At 39.6% G+C, this 27454-nt stretch overlaps 1 protein-coding gene and 1 pseudogene across 2 annotated transcripts; one reads left to right on the top strand and one right to left on the bottom strand.

Moving 5' to 3' along the window:
• The first annotated feature begins 6360 nt into the window (after positions 1-6360).
• LOC149846708 (peroxidase 17-like) lies at positions 6361-8322 on the top strand. The gene is made up of 3 exons (XM_089996512.1): positions 6361-6650; positions 6748-6939; positions 7437-8322. The coding sequence occupies exons 1-3, from the start codon at positions 6414-6416 to the stop codon at positions 8034-8036; spliced, it is 1029 nt and encodes a 342-aa protein (XP_089852638.1). The 5' UTR covers positions 6361-6413; the 3' UTR covers positions 8037-8322.
• Positions 7463-21076, bottom strand: LOC149846709 (small ribosomal subunit protein eS6-like; annotated as a pseudogene). The gene is made up of 4 exons (XR_016430311.1): positions 20955-21076; positions 9512-9620; positions 9173-9433; positions 7463-8868 (listed from the first exon to the last, which is right to left on the bottom strand). The product of XR_016430311.1 is annotated as a small ribosomal subunit protein eS6-like (transcript).
• Between the last annotated feature and the right edge of the window lie 6378 nt (positions 21077-27454).

Raw genomic sequence — 27454 nt, forward strand, 5'->3', positions numbered from 1 at the left:
GGTTTCAAACCAAGCACGAATGGACTCGCTTTAAACAATATATATATATATATATATATATATATATATATATATATATATATATATATATATATATATATATATATATATATATATATATATATATATATATATATATAGCCTACATTCAACATGGGGTCATGCCTACTTAGTCGGTTTATATAAGGGTTGATTTATTTCGGTTATAAACTATGTTTCACGCATATGGTTGTGATGGACTATTAGTACAAAACTTAGAAAAAAAATTGTCTCTATAGCCTTTAGTTGAACATTGGACTCCCTATTGAATCTGTTTACAGAGGTTTTTGGATAGCCTCGATAATTAAACCCATATTTACGCATATGGTGGGCATTCACTGTTGCATTATGAAGATTATCATGCTTGACACATTGAGTTTCACTTTCCAACGGTCTTTCATTAATGATGCTATCTGTCTTCTCAACAGGAGTTGCTGACCACAACATTGGCAACCATTTTGAGAATATCTTCTGTTTATCATGAGATCCAACTATAGCCTCTTCATTTTGTTGTTTGACATAAGAGAGTTGAATAGAAGAACCGGTGGATCTAGAATCACCAGTTCTAATTTCTGACTCATCACGGCTAGTGTTGTCTTTAAATAATGATACTTTGAAAGGTTTCCTTGATGACAATAAAATGGGTAGGTTTTCAATGCTGCAGAGAGGAACTATGCATCAATACTATTGGTAGAAACACTAATGCAAAACAAAAAGCAATACAATAGAATCACTGGAAGTAAATTAAGATATAGGAATAAAATCAATGCAGTTTTTCAATTAGAAAAACCAACTTCATTAGATTGCAAGCAAAAAAAAAATCGCAGTAAACTTACATGGTCCTTCAAGCATTGTCCACCTATAAGATGGAGAATGCTTAAAGGACCTTGGATGTGACGCAGGTTATCATCCTGTCCACCTACAAGATGGACATCATGCAAAAACTTGGGTAGTTTTTGAAAATCAGTCAACAACCGTCAATTGTGATAGGTAGATTCATCTAGGATGCATGGTTTCATACATCAAGAATGACTCTCATACATTCACACATTTACCAAAAAGAATATCCCATGAGAATTTTAATGATAAAGGAATATTTAACCAAATCTAAATTACAAAAGACACGACACACACTAATACAATTTTGATAAAAAAAAATAAATGATTTTCCATGCCATATAAGTGTAGTTGTAGCTCAATAAGATAATAGCATTCGTTATAACAGTGACCTTGGTAAGTTAAATAGGGAACCCAGACTGTGTACCTTCTTGGGTCATATTGAACAAAAGAGGTTGGTTTTGTCATGCCATTAAAATCGCCTGCATGTCATGAATCTTGTTCAGGACCTTCTTTAAATTCGACAACTTTAGTATTATGGCATAAACTATTTTGCGTAGATGCACATGATGCCATGTTTAATGACTTATGTTTGATAATGTTACATGCAACATGATTGTTATGGACATGTTAATGGTATGCATAACCTGATGGTATATGCATGAAATATTAAATGCAAGTTAACTGTAATTGCATGAAATGATGTGTGCACATTAATGCTATGAACTGCATATCAACTTGGGTATATAATACATTGTACTATGATATAATGATGTGCATCATGGGATTGTTGTATATACATGATGTTGAATGTAAGTATTCATGACAAACAAATAACCAATACTAATGAGCATGCACAACATGATAGATGCATTCATGATATGATACACAAGTGAATATCCTTATGCGTGGTAAGACTAAAAGCTTGCGCAATGAATTGGGCACCAAAATAAATGTTTAGGTGCAACATGATATGTAAACTGCAATATTCTACTAGCACCATGTGGATATACTTATTGTTTTATGTGTGTTGTTGTTACATGTATACATGCATAGGCGATCAGCTCATGTACGAGCCTGCAGTTCTGTGAAATCATGGTAGTGCCATACAAGCACTTATGAAAAAGTTGTACTTGAGACATGCCCTATGAGTGCATGATCGGTGGGGTACGAAACGTACACCCTATCTCAGAAATGAAATTTTTAGAATACTGTAAGTATAAGTACTCAGCTGAGAGTTGAGCAAAATTTTTTGAGAAAATATTGTTGGTGCCTATTGGGCATTCGATGGGTAATGTGCATACACTGAGATCACCCCGAATGTAGGTCGGAATTTTTGGAAATCTCATGTGGTGCAATGACTTGCACAAAAAAACAAATAAGAATGAAAAATATGCACACATAACTTAAATGTGGGATTCTGAGTATACCTGAAAGATGATATATGTTATCGGTTTCCTGGGATATTGGGTATACCTGAAAATGGTATATGTTACTGGTTTCTCAGGGCTCTAGGTACACCTGAAAAACAGTGTATTGGGTGAGGTTCCATGACCACAATGCATTAAATGGCCCACCTTTGAAAGTTATGGACACACCCATGTGCCAACAAGGTTTGATCCTGCATCTTTAACTTGATGCTTTCACAACCATCCTGTTGGCTGCAGGGGTGACCCCAATGATGGTTGCAACATAAATATTTTTTAACCATCAATAAAATATAGGGAATTTTTCAAACATCACCAAATGTTTTGGCTTAATTCATTCGTACACCAAACGTTTAAGACTTTGCAAATGCCCACCAAAGTTTTTACTGGGGTTAATCAAATGACTCCAATCATAAACTAATGTTGGGTTGTTCTTGGGTTAACCTAACTCATGTTGTGAAGTTATCATTTTACCCTTGTAAATAAAAAAATAAAACATGTAGTAGGGTTGTCAACTCAATGTATTTGGCAAAGACTTATTGACTGCAATAATACTTGGACCATTGACCTTCCTAACTCTAACCACTACACCTTAAAATTTGTTGGTGATAATTTTTGAAAAAAAATTATATATTTAGATACCGAACAATTACTTGACCCATTAAAATCGATGTAATCTACATGCTTAATTTTATAGGAATAGACTCTTGAATCTTCCAATTATAACAGGTAGTTAGGTTTTTATAAGATTTAAAAATCAATGGTCTACAATTTTAAACAATATTCAATGCTTAAAAAAATCATGGTTTTTTTTATTATAAAAAAACATGATCCAAGTGTCATTTTCTAGCAAATTGACCATGCCGAACACATTTGCAAGGTCAGATTTACAAAAGACAACCTGAAACCCCTATTTATCGGTGATAGGTTCGCGATAAACTCAAAAAGTGTTAGGCAGCTACCACTTTCTCCAAATCTAGTGAATTAAGTTGCCATATGTAAATGAAAACCTTGAAACTCACATAGTTACTATCATAACAATAGCTAATTGATCTTGATTCTTGAATTAATAAAATTTTGTCAACTATATATAACTACATCAGCTTTTGGGTCAAATTAAAAAGCATTTTGTTTGTGTTTAGATATTTATCGGATCAATTATTAAGGAACCAAACAAACCCAATTGCATTATAGTGGGTCAAGTAATTGTTGGGTTGATTGGTTTATCACAATCTAAATACATAATTTGTTTCCAGAAATTATCAACAAGTTTTATGGTGTAGTGGTTAAAGTTTTAGTTTATGTTAGGAGGTCAATGGTTTAAGTATTATTGTAGGTAATATTTTTAGCTAAATACATTCATTTAATAGCCCTATATGTTTTAAAATAGTAACTTCGCAACATGAGTTAGGTTAACCCAACAACCCAATGTTGGTTTACTATTGGGATCATTTGATTAAACCAAGTAAAAACTTTTGTGGGCATTTGTAAAGTGAAACGTGTGGTATGCCAATGAATTAGGCTGGAACGTTTGGTGAAAATATTTCTAAAATACATTTTGATGACATATGACAATGACATGTCAAAGCAATGACAGGAGAAAAGGATGTCATTCTATGGAAGTGAATCAACATGTCATGTCATGTCATGCCAGCCAATTCAATAAAGTCAAGTTAGTTTTTAAAAATTAACAAGGTAAAGAAAATTTGAGAAATGAAAAAAAAGCCAGCATCTGTTAAGTTGTTACCAGGTGAGTTTCTGTTAAAAAAAATGATAAAGACGTGAATGGCACTAGCTTTTGAGGAGCATTTTTTTATTTTTTTCCCTTTTGTCGCTTGAAAAATTAGGCGGCTTAGTCAAAACCACTTTTTTTCTAAAGTTTCTCCATGAAAAAATCAGGCAACTTCATTGAAAAAATTATATGCTATGCAAGTTTTTGCCTGAAAAATTCAGGCGCCATGCTCGAACTGGTTTCATGGCACCTATTTTTGAAGCAACAAAAGGGCAAAAGTATCAAAAACAAAAAACTGATCGTCTAAATGTTCCTGATGTTCTAGTAGTTTCAATATTGTGTTCAAAATTAGTGCCATCTATGCCATTGTCAGAAAAAAAAATGTTACCAAGCGAACAAACATTTGCTTAAAAGAAGAAAGTGGAGAATCCAAATATGATGTGTCCACCATATTGTGCCCTCTGACGCCATTCATCCATGTTAAACAGCATCCCAAACACCACCACTTAAACATTTTTTTATTAGAAAGGCAAGATGGGGTTAGGCAGACTCCTACCAGTTATACAATGATACGATTTGAACTCGAAACATCCCAACACAAGGTGATGTGCACTAGCTGCTCCTACCAGACAAGCCAAGCCCCTTTGGTCCCACATTGATGCTCTGGATGAACGGCATCTCCAGCATGCAAAATGAACAGTTAGAAACAAAGGTAAGTGGTGGCCTTTGAGATGCCGTCCATTCACATGGATGAGGATCAGGTTAGGGGTCCCTCGGCTGCTGTTCATCCTTGTGATGAACGGCATACAACCATCGTTATCAGGTTCTTGTGTCCCAGATAGTCCCCACCTAAAATTGCAAGAACAGTTTATGCTGTCGACCAACAGCATCTAGAGCACAGTGAATAAATGGCAGAGAACAAAGGCATTTTATTTTTTCCAAATTTGCAACTTGGGTCAAGAAGTCATCACGTTTTCTTTTTCTTTTTCTTTTTAGCATTGTATGAAAAGATGCGGAGGCGTTTGTTATTTTCAAAAAGTTACTAGCTCTCTGGAATCCCACTAAGAATTAGCATATCTTGAAATTGCAAGGGCCTGTTTTCCCATGCTTATTATGGCGCAGAGAACCAAGCATTGCCTAACTTTTAAGCAAATAAGAAATCATGGACCGCTTTCACGGTCACACCTCTTAAACCAAATATTTGGGATGGGCCTGTTTGCAAAATCATTCTCTCGAAGCCCATATATATATATATATATATATATATATATATATATATATATATATATATATATATATATATATATATATATATATATATATATATAGAGAGAGAGAGAGAGAGAGAGAGAGATGTCAATGAATCTGATTTTATCTGATATCTAGGGGAATTCGATTATGTTTAGTTGCAATTGGTAAGCCAAAACTATATCCAAATATAATCAGATAAGGATATGGTTGAGTTTTTGCTACCGAATTCAAGAAATATACGAATTCAAAGGATATCCGAATCCATTTACATGTAAAAAAGCAGATCTGGACCAATGGGGGCTCCACTTGTCTGGTAGGAGCAGCTAGTGCATGTCACCTTGTGTTTGAATGGTGCAGGTTCAAAACCCAATGGTATAGTTGTATAACTGGTAGGGGCCTGCTTAACCCCAGCTTGCCTTTCGAAAAAAACTGGATTTGGTATGAGCTTTTCATTATTCAAATTCAAATCTAAATTTGAATCCGTTTAGCCAACATTTAGGGGAATATGGTATTGGCCACATCCAATCGAAATCCCTAGCCAGAAAGCTGTTTTGAAGCTTTTGAGGAATTGGGTCAATTTCATTTCCCAATTGTATACAATTTTATGCAAGTAAGAACAAAAAAAATTAATGATGCAATGTCCCCCTTAATGCCTGCGGCCTTTCTCTCGGGATTGCATCCATTCATTGATTTTGCAAAACTGGCAACATGGTATGAAATGAGCCAGACCCATGGGTGTTTTCTTGTCAGCTTATCACTAACAAGAAAGTTCAAAGAAGAAGATGAAATCTAGGTTCGGTAAAATTGCAATATTTTACTGTAGAGGTTTCAAGATTAGCATGCACAAAAATTCATGTGACAAAGGACTAGGAGGATATTTTCCCCTCAAAAGTGGCAAAAAGAAAACCAAACAAGGAAAATCATTAATGTGAAATAAAAGGACGGCAAAGGAAAAGGCTATGGAAGCCATTGGCTGCAATTTACCACTTGTCCTCCGTTCTTTGACACAATGATGCCTTGAAAAAGTGGTCCTCAAATAGCCAGACGCTACCATAGATCCACCCCCCACCAAGAGCACCTGAGCACCTTTTCTTCTGCTTCCCTTCCCCACAACCTCAGAAAGTCATATGCCATTCTCTGCGGCAGCGGCAGCAGCAGCAGCAAGCATCCACAAGATGGTCATCCATCTCCTCTTCTTCCTCCTCTCATCAACCATGGCGATGGGCCTGCAGGTTGGCTATTACTCAGAGACATGCCCTCAAGCGGAGAACACAGTGAGGGAGGTGATGGCCAGAGCCATGAGAAGGGAGGCCAGGAATGGAGCCTCTGTCATGAGGCTGCAGTTCCATGACTGCTTTGTCAATGTTAGTGGTTCCAAAAACTGGAAATCTTTTGGGTTAGTTTTGTTACTCACACGTCTGGTATGTGTCTATTTTGCTTTTGGCTTCTCCTATATTTCAGGGTTGTGATGCATCTCTTTTACTGGATGACACCCCCACCATGCTGGGAGAGAAGCTAGCACTCTCAAACATAAATTCACTGAGATCCTTTGAAGTCATTGATGAAATCAAGGAGGAGTTGGAGGAGATATGCCCTGGTGTGGTCTCTTGTGCGGATATCATCATCATGGCAGCAAGGGATGCTGTTGCTTTGGTGAGTTAAGTGATTGAACTACAAGTTTGATTTTTCTGTACCCCAAAACCGGAAAAAGAAAAAGAAAAACCTATTTTGTGCTATTATTGTCTGTTAGCATTATTTTAAACTGTGAACTGTCCATTGGTGATCAGATTTTTTTTCTCTTCACCAGTCTCTCTGTTTCTTTTTCCAAATTTTTTTAAAAGACCTATGGAGGAAAAAATAAAGGAAAACCTTTTGCACTCATGCCATAGATTTGCTCATGAACGTTGATTTCTTCCGGGATTAAAGCATTCCCTAAAGAAAGGAAGAGCAGCATATATCATTATCCAATCTTCTAATTAGATTTAGTTTTATTTTTACCCTTTTTGTAGATTTTTTTTCATTATAATATTACTCTTTATGAGCCATCAAGAAAAGCATGAATAGATGATCAATATATTGCAGGACCCATGCATTATTATCCTTTTCAAAACACTTCTGGCTAATGGTTGATCATGGTTTAAACTAATCAGAGCGGTGGACCAAGTTGGGATGTTCTGTTGGGGAGGAAAGACAGCCTATTTGCAAGCCAAGAAGCATCAAACCAGATCATGCCCAGCCCACGCTCTAATGCTACCTACTTGATCCAACTCTTCCAACGATTCAACCTCTCGATAGAAAACATGGCGGCGCTGTCGGGTTCGCACTCCATCGGCGACGGGCGGTGCTTTTCCATTGTCTTCCGCCTATACAACCAGTCCGGCTCTGGCCATCCTGACCCAACCATTGACACATCCTTCCGGCAGACACTCGACCAACTGTGCCCACTGGGTGGGGATGGAAATGTCACCGGAGGTCTTGATGCCACTCCGCGTGTTTTCGACAACCAGTACTTCACAGACCTCATCAATGGAAGAGGTTTTCTTAATTCTGATCAAGTGTTGTACTCAGAGAGCAACCAAACCCGTGAGTGGGTGGTCCAGTTCAGCCAGGACCAGGAGCTGTTTTTCTCAGCTTTTGTAGAGGGGATGATTAAACTCGGGAACCTGCCACCTTCAACAACAGATGGAGAAGTTCGACAGAACTGCAGGCGTGTCAATCAACCAGTGGATGCAGCCTTGATGGAATCTTAATAGTAAACATTGTTAAATGACATAATCATAGGAAAAGCATGCTTATTAGAAGCTGTATAGTTGATATGCAATGAAAGGCTTGACATGGTAAAGATTAATATGGTCTTGTGCATGTTCAAGAAGAAAAGCAACTGTACAAGGTGTATCCTTGATCAGTTCCAGGGAGACCCAAGCAGCAAAGCTATTAGTGTCCAAAATTAGTTCTTTAAGCAGCATACTTGATATGTAATGAAAGGCCTGACATGGTAAAGATTAATATGGACTTGTGCATGTTCAAGAAGAAAAACAACGGTACAAGGTGCATCATTAAACAGTTCTAGGGAGACCCAAGCAAAATCATTGAAGACATGGACATACAGCAACACACGACTACAAATGGTTATCCATTTTCCATGTGACGACTTTCCACAGAAAAAAAAAAAAAGATGAACACAACAAGCAGCAAATATCCTCTCGAACAAGTTCTCAAAACTAGGTAGGAAAGCAACATCAAGTACCACCTCAACCTCATTACAGCAACAGCTACACTAGGTTTCATCTCAAAAACATTTAGACACTCCTGTTCATCAAAATTTTAAAGAAACATGATATGCCTAAGCGGCAACTGATGGCTTCGATGCAGCAGAAAGCCTGGATCTCCTCTTTGCTAAGCTCTCACTTCCGAGATCACCCTGCTCCTTCAACCTGGTTGCAAACAGCTTATGATACTCTGCCGCCTCAGCCTTAGCCCTTGCAATTCTTTTCTTCCTCTCAGCAATTCTGGCTCGCTTTCTCTGCAGTGTCAAAGGTGTCACGAGCCTTTGTATCTTTGGAGCTTTGCTGCACTTTTTGCCTGTCAATGCATAACCAGTACATGAGCGAGGATCCCTCCCACTGCGTATGTGAATCATATATAATCCCCGCCCATCCGTTGTTCAAAGATCACTTGGACATAAAAATTTGGAAGCTTCAGTACGTGTACCAACCCTCCATATAAGAAATAGCCACCTAACAAAACTGAAAACTCCATCATTAACTGTTATACCACAAACTGCTGATTTATTGGATTTCCAGACATAACAAACTGCTATTTGTTTAAGGGATAAGTGTTCCCCCTATTTTGAAGATAAAAAATATGACTATGGGAAGGAAGGCACCTGATTTTGTAGTGAAAGTCCTGCGGTAAGTGTTGACATACTTCCGGACATCATCTTCTTTAGATAGGTTGAAAAGCTTCCTGATCTTTGATGCCCTCTTTGGACCACTCATTCTTGGCTTCTCGGTGTCGGTTAATCCTGAAAGATCATTGTCACCCTTTTTCACAATGACTAAGTTCAGCACAGACAAGTCAGGGCTAACAATGCAGCCACGATTCTATGCGCCATTGCGTCTGCCATACCCACGGGAGCAAGATGTCCCTGCAAATAAATTAGCAATGAATTGTAACAAATTTGCAAGGGTGACATCCACCACAGCGCAAGCAGATTGAGACCTACCTCTGTGCAATAGCAAACGAATACAACCTGGAGTTAGTACCCCTTGCTTCATAGGAAATCCTTGCCTGCCACATCATCCCACTATTTTGAAGACATAGCCCTTGAACTCCTGAGCAATAGAAAGCAAAAAAATTATGAGCCCCTGCCCCATAAGCAAAAACCAACATGCAAAAGGGCCATTGAAGTATCATCACCTCTCCGAGAGCATCACCTCTGACCTGTGAAATTCTTGTCAAAGAATGCACGACTGCAAAATTACATCAGCAAAACATAAATACAGAGACAGAATCATTAAAACTCCTAAAAGCCATGTAGCATGGGTACAGGTGGGGGGCGGGTACTACACCACAATTCCAAAAAATGTGGGTACGGGGACACAGCTATATATTATTATATATATTAAATATCACATAAATACAAAATAAACTGAATATAATGTAAATATATGTTATATCTAAAATATATATTATATACTGAAAATATAAAGTTATAAACTGAAAACATAATTATAAATTATAAATTAAATACAAACTTGTATGTCCGGAGGGCAAAATGGCATGTCAAGATGTCAACATGGGGATACACATGTCGACACGGGTATGGAGGGCAAAATGGAGTGTCCGGGTACCATAGCCTAAAAGAAGTTACAAATATCAGGTGCTTTTATGTTGAGTTTGTGGCACATCAGTACTCATTGCTTGATTATTCAAGGCGATGAGTTACCAGCCACAACACACTTGTAACACCCCGATCTGGGACCTCGAGAGTCCGAGTTCGGTTGGTATTACTTCCCAAAAAGAAATAGTATAAAGTTCACACAGAGAAAACGTGACAAAATTTTTCTTTCATTTTATTCCCATAATCAACTTTTTCTTAACAATGTTAATTATTCATAACAAAGAAAAAACAAGTACATATTTATTCAATGACATAAACATAAAATCTACCAAATGCTCTGCTGAATAAGAAGAAGCTGATCAAGTTCTGTCAGTGCTAGTGTGCCTGTAACCTACAGTTGTAATTAAATATGGGGATGAGTCTACAACCCAGTAAAAAATAATTATAAGCAAATAAACATTTAAGCTTACAACTGTAGTGGGCTCTAAGCCCCTAGTCTTAGTTTAGTTTTCGACACACCACACAAGTTTGTATATTTTAATTACCCCATTAACTTTCTCAACACTCTTTCAAAACAACTATAACTAGGTCGGCTATACCGATCATAGCCGTCTATAGGCGTATCAATCCCGTAGAACACCCCAATTCTGCATGTTGACCAGACAATGAACCATACACTCTCAGTGGTCTCCGGACCACCAAGCACTGCAATGAACCACCACGAGGACCCCACCGGTAGCTAGCCGAGAGGTCAAACTCTCAATCTCGGTATGGTTCATGCTACATCCTAACCATGATGATTATCAACCATTCATGGTCCTCTAGAGTCCCAAACCCGGTGTGAGTGAAATCCTAAGTCATGACTAAGTTTAACACATTGAACTACATTCTCAAACTCATAATTCACTCGTTCTCTCACGAGTGATGTCATGAACACAACGAACCTCATTCTTAAATCTTATGATGACCTTAGGACTCACACACAACCCTCACTAAGCACGCAATGATGTAGTGTCTCTACATCGTTAAATCATCGACGGGTCACTCTCCATGATTGCTGCACTCTGACCGTAAACCAGGTAGCCCTTACCATAGAATAAAAAGGACTCCAATCTAAACATAATCTCATCACAATGCATGATATTAATAATCACATAGACATGCGTTCACAAATCAATTCTCTTTCTAACATGCATGACAAACCACAACTAACATGCATATCATAATAACATGTATAAGAATTCAACTCAGAATGTCAAGCATGGAAATTTTATGCATGTCATGATCTCACTCAAAGACTATCATGCTACTCATTTCATTCACAATATTACAATAACATACAACATAGAAAAATATTTATTTATATCTAAAATTACTTATAATATCCCTTACCTCAAGTGCGAACATTGTGCTTTCACCGCAATCGAGTCTCAAGGTGCTCTAACAGTAGGATCTGGTTATTACACATACATGATCGCATTAATGCACAAAACTTTTTATAGAATTACTAAAATACCCCTCCCGAATTGACTCGTGGAACCTCAATTTTTGTATCACTAATTTAACCAAAACTATCGTGATATAAAACTCATGAGTCATACTATGAAACTTTGGGAGAGGGTGATTGAGTCTAGGTTGAGGAAGATTGTCATGATATCGGAGAATCAATTTGGTTTTATGCCTGGAAGATCAACTATGGAAGCTATACATCTTCTTAGACAACTTATTGAGAGAAATAGAGGAACAAAGATTTGCATATGGTTTTTATTGATTTGGAGAAGGCTTACGATAGAGTACCTAGGGACGTTCTCTGGTGGACAATGATGAAGAAAGGTGTTTCTCTCAAGTACATTAGTATAATTAAAGATATGTATGAAGGAGTAGTAACCAATGTCCGCACTTGTGGAGGGGTGACAACCAATTTTCCTATAACGGTTGGGTTACATCAAGGATCTGCTTTAAGCCCTTTCCTATTTGCTATAGTGATGGATGAGCTTACGAGATCAATTCAAGAAAATGTGTCGTGGTGTATGTTGTTTGCTGATGATATTGTTTTGATTGATGAGTCTAGAGCTGGGGTTAATGCTAAGTTAGAATTATGGAGACAGACATTGGAAGCAAGAGGTTTTAAGTTGAGTAAGAGTAAGACAGAATACATGGAATGTCGATTTAGTAAGCAACGAAGTAGTGATGGGAGTGTAGTGAAGCTTGGTGAGCAAGAAATACCGGTGGATGATTCTTTCAAATATTTGGGATCTATCATTCAAAAGTATGGAGAAATTGATGGAGATGTAAATCATAGGATAAAGGTTGGGTGGATGAAATGGAAGAGTGCAACTGGAGTGTTGTGCGATCGTAGAATGTCATTGCGGTTGAAGGGAAAGTTTTATAGGACGACTATTAGGCCCGCTTTACTATATAGTACGGAATGTTGGGCTGCCAAGAGACATCATATTCAAAAAATGAGTGTAGCTGAGATGCGTATGCTAAGATGGATGTGTGGAAATACAATAAAAGATAAGATTCGGAACGAGGAGATACGTAAGAAGGTAGGCGTTGCGCCCATTGAAAATAAGATGAGAGAGAATCGTTTACGGTGGTTTGGACATATTCGACGAAGGCCTAATGATGCTCCAGTTAGAAGGATGGAGAAATGGGAAAATATATTAGTTAAAAGAGGTCGGGGTAGGCCTAGGAAGACATGGATGGAGGTGATAGGAAAGGATATGAATGCTTTGAACCTCACCGAGGACATGGCATTCGATAGAAATGAATGGAGGAGAAGGATTCATGTGGAAGACCCAGAATGATTTTCTTTGTTGGTTCATATCGCCGACCCCAATTGTTTTGGGATGAAGGCGTAGTTGTTGTTGTTGTTGTTTGTAATTTAACCAAAACTACTGAGTAAGTAGATTCCTCTCTTTGATACGAGTCCAACGCACCAAACCTCACTCAATTCTGAGTTCGGGGTGCAAAGTTATGTCCATTTTACCAAAATGGATCTCGGGTACCTAAAAGGGTATTATGGTTATTTTGGATTTCGATACAATTCGAGACTATCTTATGATCTGATCCGGATCCATTTCTGATCTGGATCCAACCCTGTCTGTTTGGATCTAGATCCAGATCCAGAATGGTCTGACTGGGTCCAGAACATTCTGACTGGATCTAGAATAGTTTGAATGGATCTAGGACATTTTAACTGGATATAGAACAGTCTGACTGGATCCATATACTCTGATTGGATCTAGAACTGTCTGACTGAATCCAAAACAGTCTGATCTAGACCCAGTTCTGATATGGATCCAGGATTGATCCAATCAAATCCAGAACAGTCAGTCTGGATCTAGAACAGGTCCAAATCAAACTGGATCCAAATTGAGAACCCAGATCCAGATAGATCAAACCGGTTCAGCCTGACTCGAGTTTATCCAAACCGGTTCAATTCAGACGTGATTCAGTCTTAATCGATTCCACTTGAACCGGTTCAATCAAAACCGGTTTGGTCTGAACCAGTTCAACCAAAGTTCTCTTTTTTTTTAACAAGGTTGTCTCGGCCTGGGTGCAACCTAGACCGACCCGGTTCGGTTTGGGTTGCACCCAGGCTGAACTTGTAATAACCTCAATTTTTATAATTATTTATTTGAAAATAACAAGTGTTTTTCTAATTTTGGGCCTCGGATCCGTTATCGGATCCATAAATAACCCACAAGGGGGCGTCAAATTATACTTATAATAGTAATTTTTAATTAAATAAATAATTAATAGTATTTATATTAAGAAAAAAATAAATAAAGTTTAGTATGGAGGGTCGGACCCACAATTGGATCCACGAATCCAACCGAGGATCCGACACTCATGGGCGAACCGGGTCCATTATTAAAATGGACCCAGCATCGCGGGGCACGGGCTCAGACCCGGACCCGAGTTCTTTTTAAAAGGGGCAACCCGATAAGGGTTGCCCGATGAACCCTAACAGGAAAAAAGGAAAGGAGGGGGGGGGGGGTTACGCAGGGCGTAACCGACCTCCCCCCATCTCGACGTGAAGGGGGGAGGGGTCTTGCCCGATAAGAGGGAGTGGAGAGGGGACTCTCTTCACTCGATCCCTCTCTTCCCCCATCTCTCTCTCTCTCGCTCGGTGCGCGCACGCCGGAGGGCAAAACACCATCGTCAGGCAGCGTGGGCTACCGGCTGCCATTGAAGGCCGCGGCAAGCAGCATCAACACTCCCTTCTTCACGACAGCAGCCTCCAGCCATCGGAAAACCACCGTAAAAAGGTACGGGGCTCCTATCGAATTTAGGTGAGGGATCGAACATGGGTTCGATCCCATGTAATTCTTTGAGATGAGGGTCCATGGGAACCCTTTTTAGTAATACAGGATCTACCTGTGTTCTCTGTTTTTAGCTGTGTTTTTATTGTTTTCCAATGAGAAAAATACGTGTTGGGTCATTTGGGTTTTGAGGGTTTTGGCTGATGGATCAATCGAACTCGGTTCGATTGGCCGATCAGGCCTCAGCCATGATAGCAGACCCAGCCGAGTGATCGGCTGGGCATGAAAAAAAAAAAAAATATGCTGCGCATTGGGGGGGGGGGGGGTGACCCGCCCAGTCGACCCAAGTCGGCTGGGTGCTGTGCACCTTTTGAATCGGGCCATAGCAGGCCCAGCTGACCTAGTCAGCTGGAAGCTGGCCTGTAACTCGATTGAAAAAAAAAAAAGGGGAAAATTCTGCTCGGCATGCATAGGTAATCCAACTTGGTAGGATTTAATGTGATTTTCGGGTGTATTGTGTTTGCAAAGTCTGCACTATGCTGTGTTCCACCCCAAATCAAGTAGTTTCGAAATTCATGTGTATAAATATAAATAGCTATACCCTTGTTATGCCTATGATAGTGTTGGATTTGGTGTGAAATATATTTGTTTCAAGTACTTGCATATGAATGATCGATGCATATTAATATTAAGTGGGCAACACAGGTATGACCTACTGTTTCGGATATGTTCTAAAAGTTTGCTATGTTCCCTGCTTGTGAATAATAACTACAATACCTAGGTTAATGCAATGTTAATAAGTACATGCTGATAACTTTATTTGTTATTATCTATATAGTCGTGTTCTGAATATTTGGTTACACATGCCAGCATGCTTGTATTCTTTATATCTTCCTAAATACCTAGACTCGTTCTGAAAGTGGTTATGAAATGTTGACCATATCTAAAATATTTTACCTGCTAAACTGCATATGTGTGGGTTGTTTCAGCATTGAACAGAAAATGATATTCTTGTCATGAAATTGCAGAGATGTGGGTTTCTTCGGTGCCAAAAAGAAAATGAAACTTCTGTTATAAAACTGTGTGTGTGTGGGATGTACTGACACTGAAATCGTGAGAGAAACATCTTGAATGCGTGTTGATACACGTGCATTAAGCTAACCATGTTTGTCATGGTTGGTGTTGTCCATAATAATAATTTCATACAGGTGAAATAGATGAAAATATTGCTTATGCCTGAGATTTTTCCAATTCTGTTCCTGCAGCATATGTATATAGTTGGGTTGGTTGACATGCGTATGATTGTGTTAGGATTGCATGAGTGCACATGCATTTGGCACATGTTAGCATGCTTTATAGTTTATAACATGTGAGGTATTTGATGTCTATTAATAGGGCATGGCAAAGTTGTTTTGATATAGGTGCATACCTGATGTAAAGGCGTGCAGCCCTGACATATAAATTTCTAGATCCGGTTTATGTGCTTGTGTGTGGATGATAACTCATGCTACGAATGGAAGATTTCATGTATCTACCTGATGAGACATGTTTAATTTCCATGCATAATTATTCTCATATACTTATGAAACTATGGATGAATGCATGTATATTAAGTGATTGCATGAAAACACTTACACATAAATGGTCACACATGCCTATGACTGTGGAAGCTTGAATGAAGGTGCATTTGTAATTATGTTGGTATTATTGCATACATTGCAAGTTATGATTTTTTTTGCATACGATGCATCAATGGCCTAAATGGACCATCATTGGCCTGGAGAGCCGTGGGTTTGGTTTTCTCTTACTTATGTTTTTAAATGTATCACTTAAACCACATAAGATAGTTTGACACTTTACTACACTATTCTAGTGGTTTATACGGGCTGGAGTCTCGAATGGGTCCCTGCAAGGGAGGATGCGGGGTTTTCACTTTACTTTTTTCATATGTATTGCAAACTTAAAGAAATGGACTTAATTAAAAATATAATGAATAAGAACAGTGTAATATACTTTCTGGGATATCTCATCTGGAGTATGAGAGTCTTGGATATCCGGTCTTGGGGAGACTGTGAGGATACAAAAACTCTGTGTGTGTTGTTGCCCCTGAACCCGATATTGAGATTCTTCTCCTAGCCACGGTTTTAGGGAGAGCCCACCACTTTACCCGGGAGTGGTGTGTTAGTCACAGCTGTGAGTTTATGGTACCAAGGAAGTGGCACTTGTGGGCGTGGGGTGTCCCTTGTGTCCCCGACATTAGATGTGAAGGTCTAATGTTCCGAAGGATGGTGCTGTTTCCTGATATCGGTCGAGGGCTAAGTTGGAACCCAGTATTAAAATACAAATTGTGTGTTAAGCTACCCTGGGAACCTACTTGACCTCGGGGTTTGTACCGGTTTGGTGTATCCGCGAGCCACGGTAATTAAAAAGAGAAACTTAAAGATGTGTGCATCTAATAGGGCATGGATATGGAAAGATGAAACTTAAATGAAAGATAACAGAAGAAATCATATATTGCACATAATCATGCATTTTTCTGTTATGCATTAGATCATGCATGTTTGAATCATTCTTGATATCATGACATCATTTGATGGTAGTATATGATTTACTTTGTGAAATCATGATGAAAGGTTTGATTATTTAGTTATTGATATATGACACTGCTTTACTGTTCTTGACTGGTAAGTATATGCAATTATTGGTAGTTATGGATATTTGAATGTTGCAAATTTTATATCTGCACTCACTCAAATCATTGCATGAAATCTTATCCATATTCTTTCTCTCACCTGTTTTCTTTAGAAGTAGCTGTGCTCAGAATTTCGGTTCTGACACCCTACTTCGTTGGTTTTTCACAGGAAATGGTGAACAGTGAAGTTGGACATGCATCTGGGGATGAATGAGTTATACTTGGGCTTGTCAGCTTCAGTAGAGGACATAATGGCTCCTTCTTTTGTCTTTTAGTTCTTTTAAATTCTGAAATTGTTACTTTACTTTCATTTGAAGAAAACCTTGTCTTTGAAATTTTCTTACTCATTAATAAAAGAGTTTTAGTTGGTTGATATGGGTGATAATTGCAACTTCGTTTGTGGTGGATGGGCTATCCAATGGAAAGTGGAACTGTGAGGACCCCAGATCTCTGGGAAGGTTTCCGCAATTCTTAGAAAAAGAAAAAAAAAATCCGTATTTTTCAAAGGTATGAGTTGGGGTCGTTACAGAACTAGACCCTCCATTTTTTTTCTTCTGGCTAGGTCTGGGCGCGACCCCGATCGGCGGGTTCGGTCTGGGTCGCCCCCAGACCGACCTGGTTCGGTCTGGGTCACACCCAAACCGACACGGTCCCCCAAATAAAACCCCAACAAGGGGGTGAAAGGGGCATCGCCCCTTTCGTCATCCCCTTCTTAATAAACAGAGAGGGGCCAGCCACCGGCATCGGTCGGCCGGTCCTCTCTCTCTCTCTCTCTCCTCTCTCTCTCTCTCTTCCTCTCTATTTTTTTTTTCTTTTCTGTAAATCGCCGGTAGCCATGGATGCCGGCCCTCACCCACCGAAAACAAGAAAGAAGAAGATGATGAAGAATGAGAAGGGGAGGGAGGAGTACCTCATCGCCGGCGCCAGCATCAGTAAGTCTCTGATCTCACCCTTTTTTTTCCTCACTCTCTTCCGCTCTTTCTCTCTCTATCTCCCTCTCCCTCTGTCGGTAGTTCGCTGCGTGGTGGAGGGAGAGGGACTGCGTGAGGGCTTAGGGTGAAGGATGAGGATAACCCTCACCCTCCTCCAGCGGATTTGGGGGGTGAGGTTTATCCTCACACCCTTCTGGAAACGCGGTTTCCCTTTTGGGGAAACCGTTGTTTTTTTTTTCGTGGTTATCCCTTGAGATGAAACCGTCGGAGGGGGTTTCACAACACTCAATGCATAATAACACTCTCAACGCACTTTAGTACATCTGTCATAAAAAAGTATACATTAGAGTGAAAAAAACATGCATAAATCCAATGACCAGGCAGATGCAGCACTGATCACAGGTAATGCAGCCTTTCTGATCGTCATAAAGACATTTCAGAGTCTCTCTTAAAGTTACAGCATCCTCTCATAAGTCACACAGCCTACTCTAGAATTACCAAACTTTTCCACAAGAGAGACATTAGAGGTGCACTAAACATGTCTATTCACGAAGAAGCCTCGGATCATCCATATCTTAAAGAACGTTTTTGAGCTCACGGAAAGGAATAAAATAATCTAATCAGTGTAGACACAAGCACATATGCACAAGTAGTCACCATCATAGGTAATGTTTTCAATTTAAGCACATATGCACAAGAAAAAGGAAGCATGAAGTATTAGTCCAGGAAACTATTTTCACATAGATGCTCCATATTTTTTCCCATGCAGCATTAGAGATATAGTGTAAGACATGATGCAAGACACTTATTGGATGTCAATGCGGTCTGATTACAGCTTTCACATAGACATAAGTGCACAAGCACATAAGAATAAACCCATTGTTCAAAAGCTAGGCTACATAAAACCTAACTGAACCCACAGCAAACACAAGGAGTCTCGGCCCATAAGGGCTACACTCATCTGGGAGGGGCAACTTGTGAATGTCACCAAGTTGACAGGATGTCACCAGTTCGTAACCCACAGGTTGCATCCCTTGCCGCAAGGTCAAATCTGGGTGTACTCCCCGGTAGGCAGGGGAACCTCAAGGGTTTCACCAACCGGAGGTCAGCAAATGTGAAGTCGGTGAAGAGAAGTTTTTTCCCTTGGACCAAAAACAAAAAAAAAAATCACAAGAAGTCTCACATTCTTAAATGTATATACAACAGCATCACTGAAATCCTATTTTCAAATTTTTGTATGGCACAATCTGTACTTGTTGAAACCATAGCCTCGGGAAAAGCAGGATCCTACTTTGGGACTGAATTTTAAAGCCATTAAGGAAGCTTCCACCAGTAACTGCATGTGGGACACAAATGGAGACAGTTTTCCATGGCCATCGTGTTCCAATAATTTATTACTGGTTAGGTTATTGGCTTCTGATGCAATCTTGCACAGAGATTGCAGACAAGACTACCACTACAATCTATGCTACTCTACCGTTAATCTATGAAAATTATGATCTATTGGAAGTCTACAAAAATTAACTAAAATTCAAGAAAATAACTCATAAATTCATTCACCCATCTCTAATGAAAATCCTTTAGAGTGAATATTAATGAGCAAAGACCAAAAACCTTAGTCTAATTTGGATCTGGGATAGATCCAAGTTTAAGAAAAAAAAATCCAAAAAACAAACAAATGGATCTATAGCACCCAGATGCATTACGGCTCTGCCCTGCATCACTTTCTGTTGCAGTTAGGAAGGTGAGCAACACTGATATTTCATTTTATTACTCCTTAATAGGCTTATGATCTTCAAAAAGCAATTGCCATGAGGCAACAACCTATAAGTGATCTAGTTGTCAAATAAGCCATCAACCAAAGCAAAAAAGGGAAGCTGTAATATGATCTGAAGCTCGCCACTCTATGATAATGTCCAATCATTGCCCGCACCTTAGACGTGGCAGCTTCAACCTCTAAACATTTGCAACAGACTTAACATTCCACAGATTCCATACACAAAAAAAATAAATAGTTCATGAACAAGGGAATAACTATAGAACTTGAACAAGTGCATAGCTTTTGCTGATGTATACTTTGGAAGTCTGTAACATTTTTATGGAAGATAAAACTTGAAACAAAACAAACATATGGAAAAGTTGGGTTTGAAAAGCCAATTCCACATAGGCGGCACAATGTATGAAGGTGATGGTTAGATGGTGATGACAACAACAATAAGAAGGATGATGAAAAACCAACAATGATATTTCCAATGGGAGTCTTCTTTGTAGGAATCGCCGCACTCACCCACCTAAGAGGAAGATCACAAACTAAAAATTTAGACATGGAGCAAAGGCAAGGAAGATCACAAACTAAAAGTTTTTTGTCATAAATCAGCTCTGGGAGATTCTTTCAGCTGGATGACAATGCATGGATCCCTGCATTTTGCGTCTAAATCGAAACAAAATAAACAGATACGCAATGACAGAAGTACAATGTTTCTGATTTACATGCACAAAGGCTAGATTCCGAGGGAACGAATCACGGTACTTACAAAAGAATAAAAAACACTTTGGTTAATCTACTAAAAGATTAGGAAAGTAAAAACCACAAGGAAAAAATAGTTTGGTCACGCCAACGTCAAAACATCCATCAAGCACAAGCGAGCCGATATGTCAAAACATAATTCTTCATCAACCAATTAAAAATCTATATTTCATTCACGGAAATCTCGTCTCAAATGCACAAAATAGATGATATTTTCTTTCCCCCGAAGGGATCATATCAAATTCAAGGCCTCAGAGATCTTAGTGGGTAATGATCATCAGATGGAACGTGTCCATCAGAAGTAGAAAATTGTCTTCACATCATATTATAAGCCAACTTCAACTGAAGCAGAAAAGGAAAAGCAGGGTGAATGAGAGAACACCAAAAGGGGAAAAGAACTCACAGTTTCTGGTCATCGTCGATCTCGAGCTTCATCTGGCACCCGGTCGTCGGATTGGCGATGTTGAACTGAGCGGAAACAACGACGAGGAAGAGACCCAAGTGAGAAGAAGAAAAATAAGCAACTGCAAAACAAAGAAAGAAAGGGAATTGCAGAGTTGCAGAAGAAGAAGATTGCTTCGGGTTTCTGATCCTTAAAACCCTAGTTGGCCTGACTTAGACAGAGGCACAGAGCTAAGGACCCGAGATCTCTTTGGGGTTACCCACGGGTCGGTTCCAGTTCCAACCCTGATCCGAACTGACGAGTCTGGAACCATGTCACAGACATTGGACACGAAGACGCGTGACATGGGTACGACTCGAAATTTTCGAAAATTTGAACTGCATAGGTCAGTTCGGGAGGCTAGTGATGCAAACGGTTCAGATTCAGGTCTGATGTGACCAGATACCAGATCCAACTCATTGGATGTTAACTAAATGGAGTTTTAAAATTAACTTCAAATTTAAATTCAAAGTCATACTCACAGAATTTGTTTGTTATCCTTTATATTTATATTTAGTACTTTTAAGTTGTACACTTAAGTCAAAATTTAACTATAGGGGGTTTGGGGTTTGGCCTTGTTAAGAAGTAAGATGTAGTTATGGTTAGCATCAAATAAGACTTAATGCTGCTTGATGCCTTATTTTCCAGCAAGGACTCACACGTGAGAAGATGACCACAGTAGAAAATTAGTGCTGCTTGATGCCCTATATTCCAGCAGAAGGAAAAAATCAGGTCCTGGTTTGAGGCACATCTTAAAGATAGTCGATGAGGACTCCACTGGTTTGGTAGGGGGGTGACTCATGGATGTCACCTAGTTGAGAATTGAGAGGACATCATGAGTTCGTGAATCCACTGGCACACAACTTTTGTCATGAGGCAGAAGTTTGGGTGTACGACTTAGGGTGTGTTTGATTGGGTGTCTCACACGACGTCACGATGCTCTCCCAATCAAACACTGGATGTTGTGGTGTTCACATGTTCCTCAGCACGTGAAAACGCCATAACACTCCCTTGGAATGACAGGGACAGGGATGATTTTCATGTTAAAAAAAACTAAGTCGGGGCGATCGCGTGTGCGTGTGTGTGGGGGGGGGGGGTGGGGGGGGGGGGGGGGGGGTGGGGTGTAAAACACCGACTCCCCCTTCATTGAGCTCTCTCTCTCTCTCTCTCTCTCTCTCTCTCTCTCTTGTGCGTGTGTGTGGTAGGTTTTGATTGCTTAGGGCTTTTGAAATAAGGTTTGATTGATTAGGGATTTTGATTTATGATTTGATTAAATTAGGGTTTAATTGATTAAGAATTTTGAATTAGGGTTTGACTTGATTAGGGCTTTTTAACTAGGGTTTGATTTGATTAGGGATCTTTAAATTTAACATTTTTTAGGATTTTATTGATAAATTATGTATATCTTTATTTTTTCAAAATTTTGCTGATAAGAACCTTAGAAAAATACACAATTTTTCTTGTTTTTTACATATTTTCATAATTGAATCCAATGTGATACCCATTAAAGCATTAGTATATAAAAAAATACTAGTTTCTATTTTTTCTTAAATACCTGCATTTTAAACATTTTTTGGTATTCGGATTTCAATCCAATATCTATATCCAGGACTAAAACCCTATTCAAACACTGAAATGGTGGGGCGAATTGGGTCGTATGAACCAAAAGGAAGCTATCCAGCCCATTTTTTATGTGTATCCAAACTGTCCGCACAATGCAAATCAAACATATAACATAAGGAAAACATGTCCTTGTCAAAACAAACACTGGACAAGTACAATTATTTTAGTTTTAAAACATGTGTTTTGTCGGTGCTGGATAAGTGTATTATCCAATCTTGGAAAAGCAATTAAACACAAGGATAGCATGGTTTTAATCATGCCAATGTACTTGGTGAGAGATGTGCTTTTTCCCATAATTTTTTTTTTAATTTATAACATGAAGAAACTGCATCCGGCACAAAGACCTAATCGTGCTGGCTTAACCTCCCATACCTATGGTCATCGTGCCAACTGTGTAAAACTCTGAGGCTAGGACCCATGCCCCTGGGCCTATGCTACACATTGACTTCATCATAGGGGTAACACCCATGAGAATCGAAACTTGACTCCCCCCCCCCTCTCACCCACCCACTCCATTATGCCAATTATGAACTATTATGCATGCATTGATAATTCAATAGTTTCTTGTGTAAACCATCACATCATGTTTACACACATCACAAGAATATTTAGAAAGATGAAATCACATTCACAAACATGATACATTCAATTTAAGCATATTTTCATGATACAATTTTACATGAAATGCATAATCAAATCGAAAATAACTTCATGCAAGCATAGATAGTCATGTCAAACATTGCAATACATTCAATCATTCATATCACAACAATGTCAAACATGTACCTATAGTAAACACACTCCAATATCTCATTAACTACTACCATGACTAGCATAAAATCCGAACTATAAAAATAAGAGCATTTCTATTCTCATACATTCAAATCATGCTCAGCATGATTTCCAAACTCCAGCAAAACAGTCTTAGATATCTACAACTAAGTGAGTGTGTGAGCAGAAAAGTGTTGCATCCAAGAAAGTAAATAACATGTGATGTGCTTGCATCACTTACTCACCACGGGTATTTACCCAATTTGCATGCTTTTGCATTTACTTTTTTCTTTTCTTTTTTACATGACATTTTAACATGCATGCGATGCTTAGCATTAAGCATCATGCATTTTGCTTTGCTACGCACCTGCAATGCACATTTATATAGGCAATACAATGCAATGAAGAGAGAGAAAGTGAGAGGGTGGGCTTGCCTGAGCCCGACCAAGAGCAAACGATGGGGCCCAGAGCTGGGGTGGGCCCGACAACTTTGTTGAGCCCAACCTGAGCCTGACCCTGCCAAACGGGGGAGGGGGGGGGGACATGCCCTAACCCCACCTTGCTTTTAAAAATAAAAAACACATATTTTTTCTTAGAGAGAAAAATAACCTTTTTATTTGGTATCATTTCTATAGTCTCCATAGGAAATTTCTGGCAGTAATTTTTCCTTTTGTGCAGTGTCAGTAACTTTTTTTGACAGAGTTCCTACTCAGAGGAACGATCAATGGTGGTGAAAATTTAGTAAAAGGATGTCCAATTTTTGGCTTAACTATAGGGATGACAGTGGACATGAGGAAAACCGGGCACACCCCACCTCACCCCCGTTTGAACCAAGGATGGAGGACATAAAACCGAGACGGAGACCAAAATGAAGGTTAAAATCAAAACCCGTGTGGGAATGAAGGCGAAGATAGACGTACATTTCCCCCCACCTCAACTCAGATCACTATTAGTAAAATAACTAAAATACCCAAGAGAAACAGTGCAACATGTAGGGATGGCAATGAACCAAAGGAAAATGGAGCCCACCCCACCTCACACTGTTTGAACCAAGGATAGAGGACACAAAACCAAGATGGAACGAAAATAAAGATTTAAAATCAAAACCCATGCAGGAATGAAGGCGGCAGAGATGGATTAACGTTCCAACCCCCTGCCCCCTATTCTCATTAATAAAATAACTAAAATACCTTTAAGGATGGCAGTGAGAGAGAATCAACGGTGGGGATGCAAGTTTAAATCAAAACATGAAAAAAGAATGGAGTGAAGATGGATGTTAAAATAAAAACCCATGTGAAGACGAAGGCAGAGATGGAGGGCAGAATTTTGATAGGGGGCGATAGTAGAAACCTTATCCCACCCTCCACCCCTGTCCATTGCCATCCTTATGGAGAAGGAGAAGAAGAAGAAGAAGTAGTAGAAGAAGAAGACACAAGAGAAAGAGAGAAGGGGTGAGAGGTTACCTAAAAAGGGGTCGGCGAGAGGGAGAGCACCAACGTCAGGTGCAGGCGACAAGAGAAGGAGAGGGAGGAGATCTCTGGTGTGCAGACGGTGGTGGTCATGGCAGCACCGCGGCTCTGACCGATCGGCAAACGGGGAAGGAAGGAGGACGCTCCGACCGATCGGCAAAAGCGGAGAGGGAGGAGGTGGCGCCGCAGACGGGGCTCTCGGCGGTGGCACACGGTGGCGAGAGAGATGGAGTGAGGGAAGAAGGAGGAGGTGAAGGAGAGAATTCGAGCGGCGACGACTGTGTCCGAGGGCTGAAACAGAAAGGGAAAGAAAGAGTCTCACATTAAGGTTTTACAGGAGAAATTAGCGATGGAAACATTCCGTCTCAAAATCCATCGCAAATTAGCGATGGCGTAGCAACGAAAAAATGTTGTCACTCATCCATCGTGAAGTTGCGACAAAATTTGAGACGGAATGTTTTCGTCGCTAATTAGCGATGGATTTTGAGACAAAAATTTTTTGTCTCTAATTCCGCAACTAATTTCAATTTTAGGGATGACTAGTTTTCTCTAGCTAATCCGTTGCAAATTGACGACGGATTATTTCCATCGCAAATTTTGGTCGCTAATTAACGTTTTTCTTGTAGTGTCTGTTGTTTACAGAAGTTTTGATCAGTGATGTGTTAGCCCCTTGCGGCCAATGCTATGGTAGCTCTTTTTTTCCTGTTTATTTTGAAACTGATTCAGAAAAGTGATCCAGTCCAACATGACTTTAATATGGGCTATTTGTTTGGATCTATATTGAATCTAGATTTTTGACAGGTTGGGTCATAACTTGGAATTCATTTGAACATGGATCAGGGTTGGACCTATAATAGTTCAAGTTGGATGTGTCTCATGTTCTTAACAGTTTCAGTTGGTTTGTGCAGGTTGCCAAACTGGATAGAGTTCAAATAGAATAAGAAAGTCTAACCTGTATGTTTAGGGTGCGATTGACTGCTTATCGAAGCTTGGATATAACACACTGCCCACACAAACAGGACATTGTTATTGTCCAACATAGTCTTGCGGGTTATTTTTATTTATTTATTTAGAATAAGACCACCACTCCTGGCCTTGTCCCCGCGTTCCCATTCACATTGTTCCGGGGGATGCGGGGAATGGTGCATCCGCATGTCCCGTGTATGACTGTGTTGGTGTCCTGCACGACACAGAACACACCCTCTAAGTGTGTCCAGAAGTCCAAAATCCAGCACAGATCCTCGACGTAACATCAACAATTTTAACGGTTAGTGTGAAATAAGAAGATTAGAGAAACATGCACGTGGAAGCATGAGACAGGAAAACAAATGAAGCACCTACCTTTTTTTTCTTTCTAGCTCTTTTTTCCCATAACAAACAGACCTTTTTATTTTAGTAATCACCAACAACATACACTTTCACCAGGGGTGATCACATAGCTTGCTCCTTCCATAATTTCTTCTACCACATGATTAAGAAGAATATGTACATAAAACCGAACAAGAAAGACTAGCAATTCATATCTCCATTGAGAAATGAAGGATCAGCATAAGCCATTATTCACACATGAGAGCTAGGATAAATCCACTGGTTGGCATCTGCATATGGCCACTCAGGAGGATAATTTTCAAGACACTCCATATAGTCCACCAAGTATTACTGTTCCTCATGATACACATGATTCACGCTTGTCCAATGTATTGCACGTCGGACCTCCTCCCTCTGCATCCCCGATGGTGGCACCACTGGCATCATCGGCTGTGGCGGCACCGGCATCGACATGGAAGGCGGCACTGACAGTGGCCCAAAGGACCTAAGCAACTCGTTCCTTCCCCTGGCCTTAGACAACCTCGCCTCCACGAGACATGCAAGAGTTTGCAGTTCCTCCACATCTGCACCATGCAAAACAGCCTTATCTTTTATACCTTTGATCAACTTGGTCTTCAAATCCATCTCCCTGTTTTCCTTGGCTAGCCTAGTGTGCTGCTCCTTCAGCTTGGATATCCTTTGCCTGACGAAGCCTTACTGGTTCAACATCTTCTTAGTCTTCTCTACCTGAGGCAACTCGTTGAAGTTGTCGATGATTTGGCGCACTGCAGCAGGAGTCGACGGCCAGATCTCCGGCATAGGCTCGCTTGGGCCAAACACGATGGCACAAGCTCTGATGCCACAGAGGGTACTGAGCTCAGCCACCTTCTTGATCAATCCCTTCTTCCTCTTCTTGAAGGTGGCCCTCCTTGCTGAATCTTTTGTGATCCAAGCTAAGTTTACCTTCTTCATTGCCATGCCTGATACTCGGAAATGGTTTAGTATGGAAAAGTTGGGTGGGCTCTATGGGTCTTATATAATAGAGTGAGGATTGCCGGTTGATCCTTGAGATTTTTTTTATTTAAAAAATTAAATGCACAATTGCAGCTATGGCTGTCCCCTATTATTGTGACTGGGTGCAAGGGTCTCTAAATTTAGAAGATTGCCAGGCTAATTTTAAGAAGGAATCTTAATGGGGGATTTTTGAAACGTATCTATTAAGTTCTTCAAGGCTGTTTGTTGGAGTAATTTTAGGTGACCAGGACAATCGACACCCTTATCTCTTGAGAG

The sequence above is a fragment of the Nuphar pumila genome, chromosome 2, assembly GCF_984573655.1.
Source record: "Nuphar pumila chromosome 2, dmNupPumi1.hap1.1, whole genome shotgun sequence".
Taxonomy (NCBI): Eukaryota; Viridiplantae; Streptophyta; class Magnoliopsida; order Nymphaeales; family Nymphaeaceae; genus Nuphar; species Nuphar pumila.

Excerpts from the sequence above, each read along its gene's own strand:
- LOC149846708 (XM_089996512.1), top strand. The coding sequence starts at position 6,414 with ATGCCATTCTCTGCGGCAGCGGCAGCAGCAGCAGCAAGCATCCACAAG. Across the intron at positions 6,651-6,747 it reads TCCATGACTGCTTTGTCAAT|GGTTGTGATGCATCTCTTTT; the intron begins GTTAGTGGTTCC and ends CCTATATTTCAG. Across the intron at positions 6,940-7,436 it reads CAAGGGATGCTGTTGCTTTG|AGCGGTGGACCAAGTTGGGA; the intron begins GTGAGTTAAGTG and ends TAAACTAATCAG.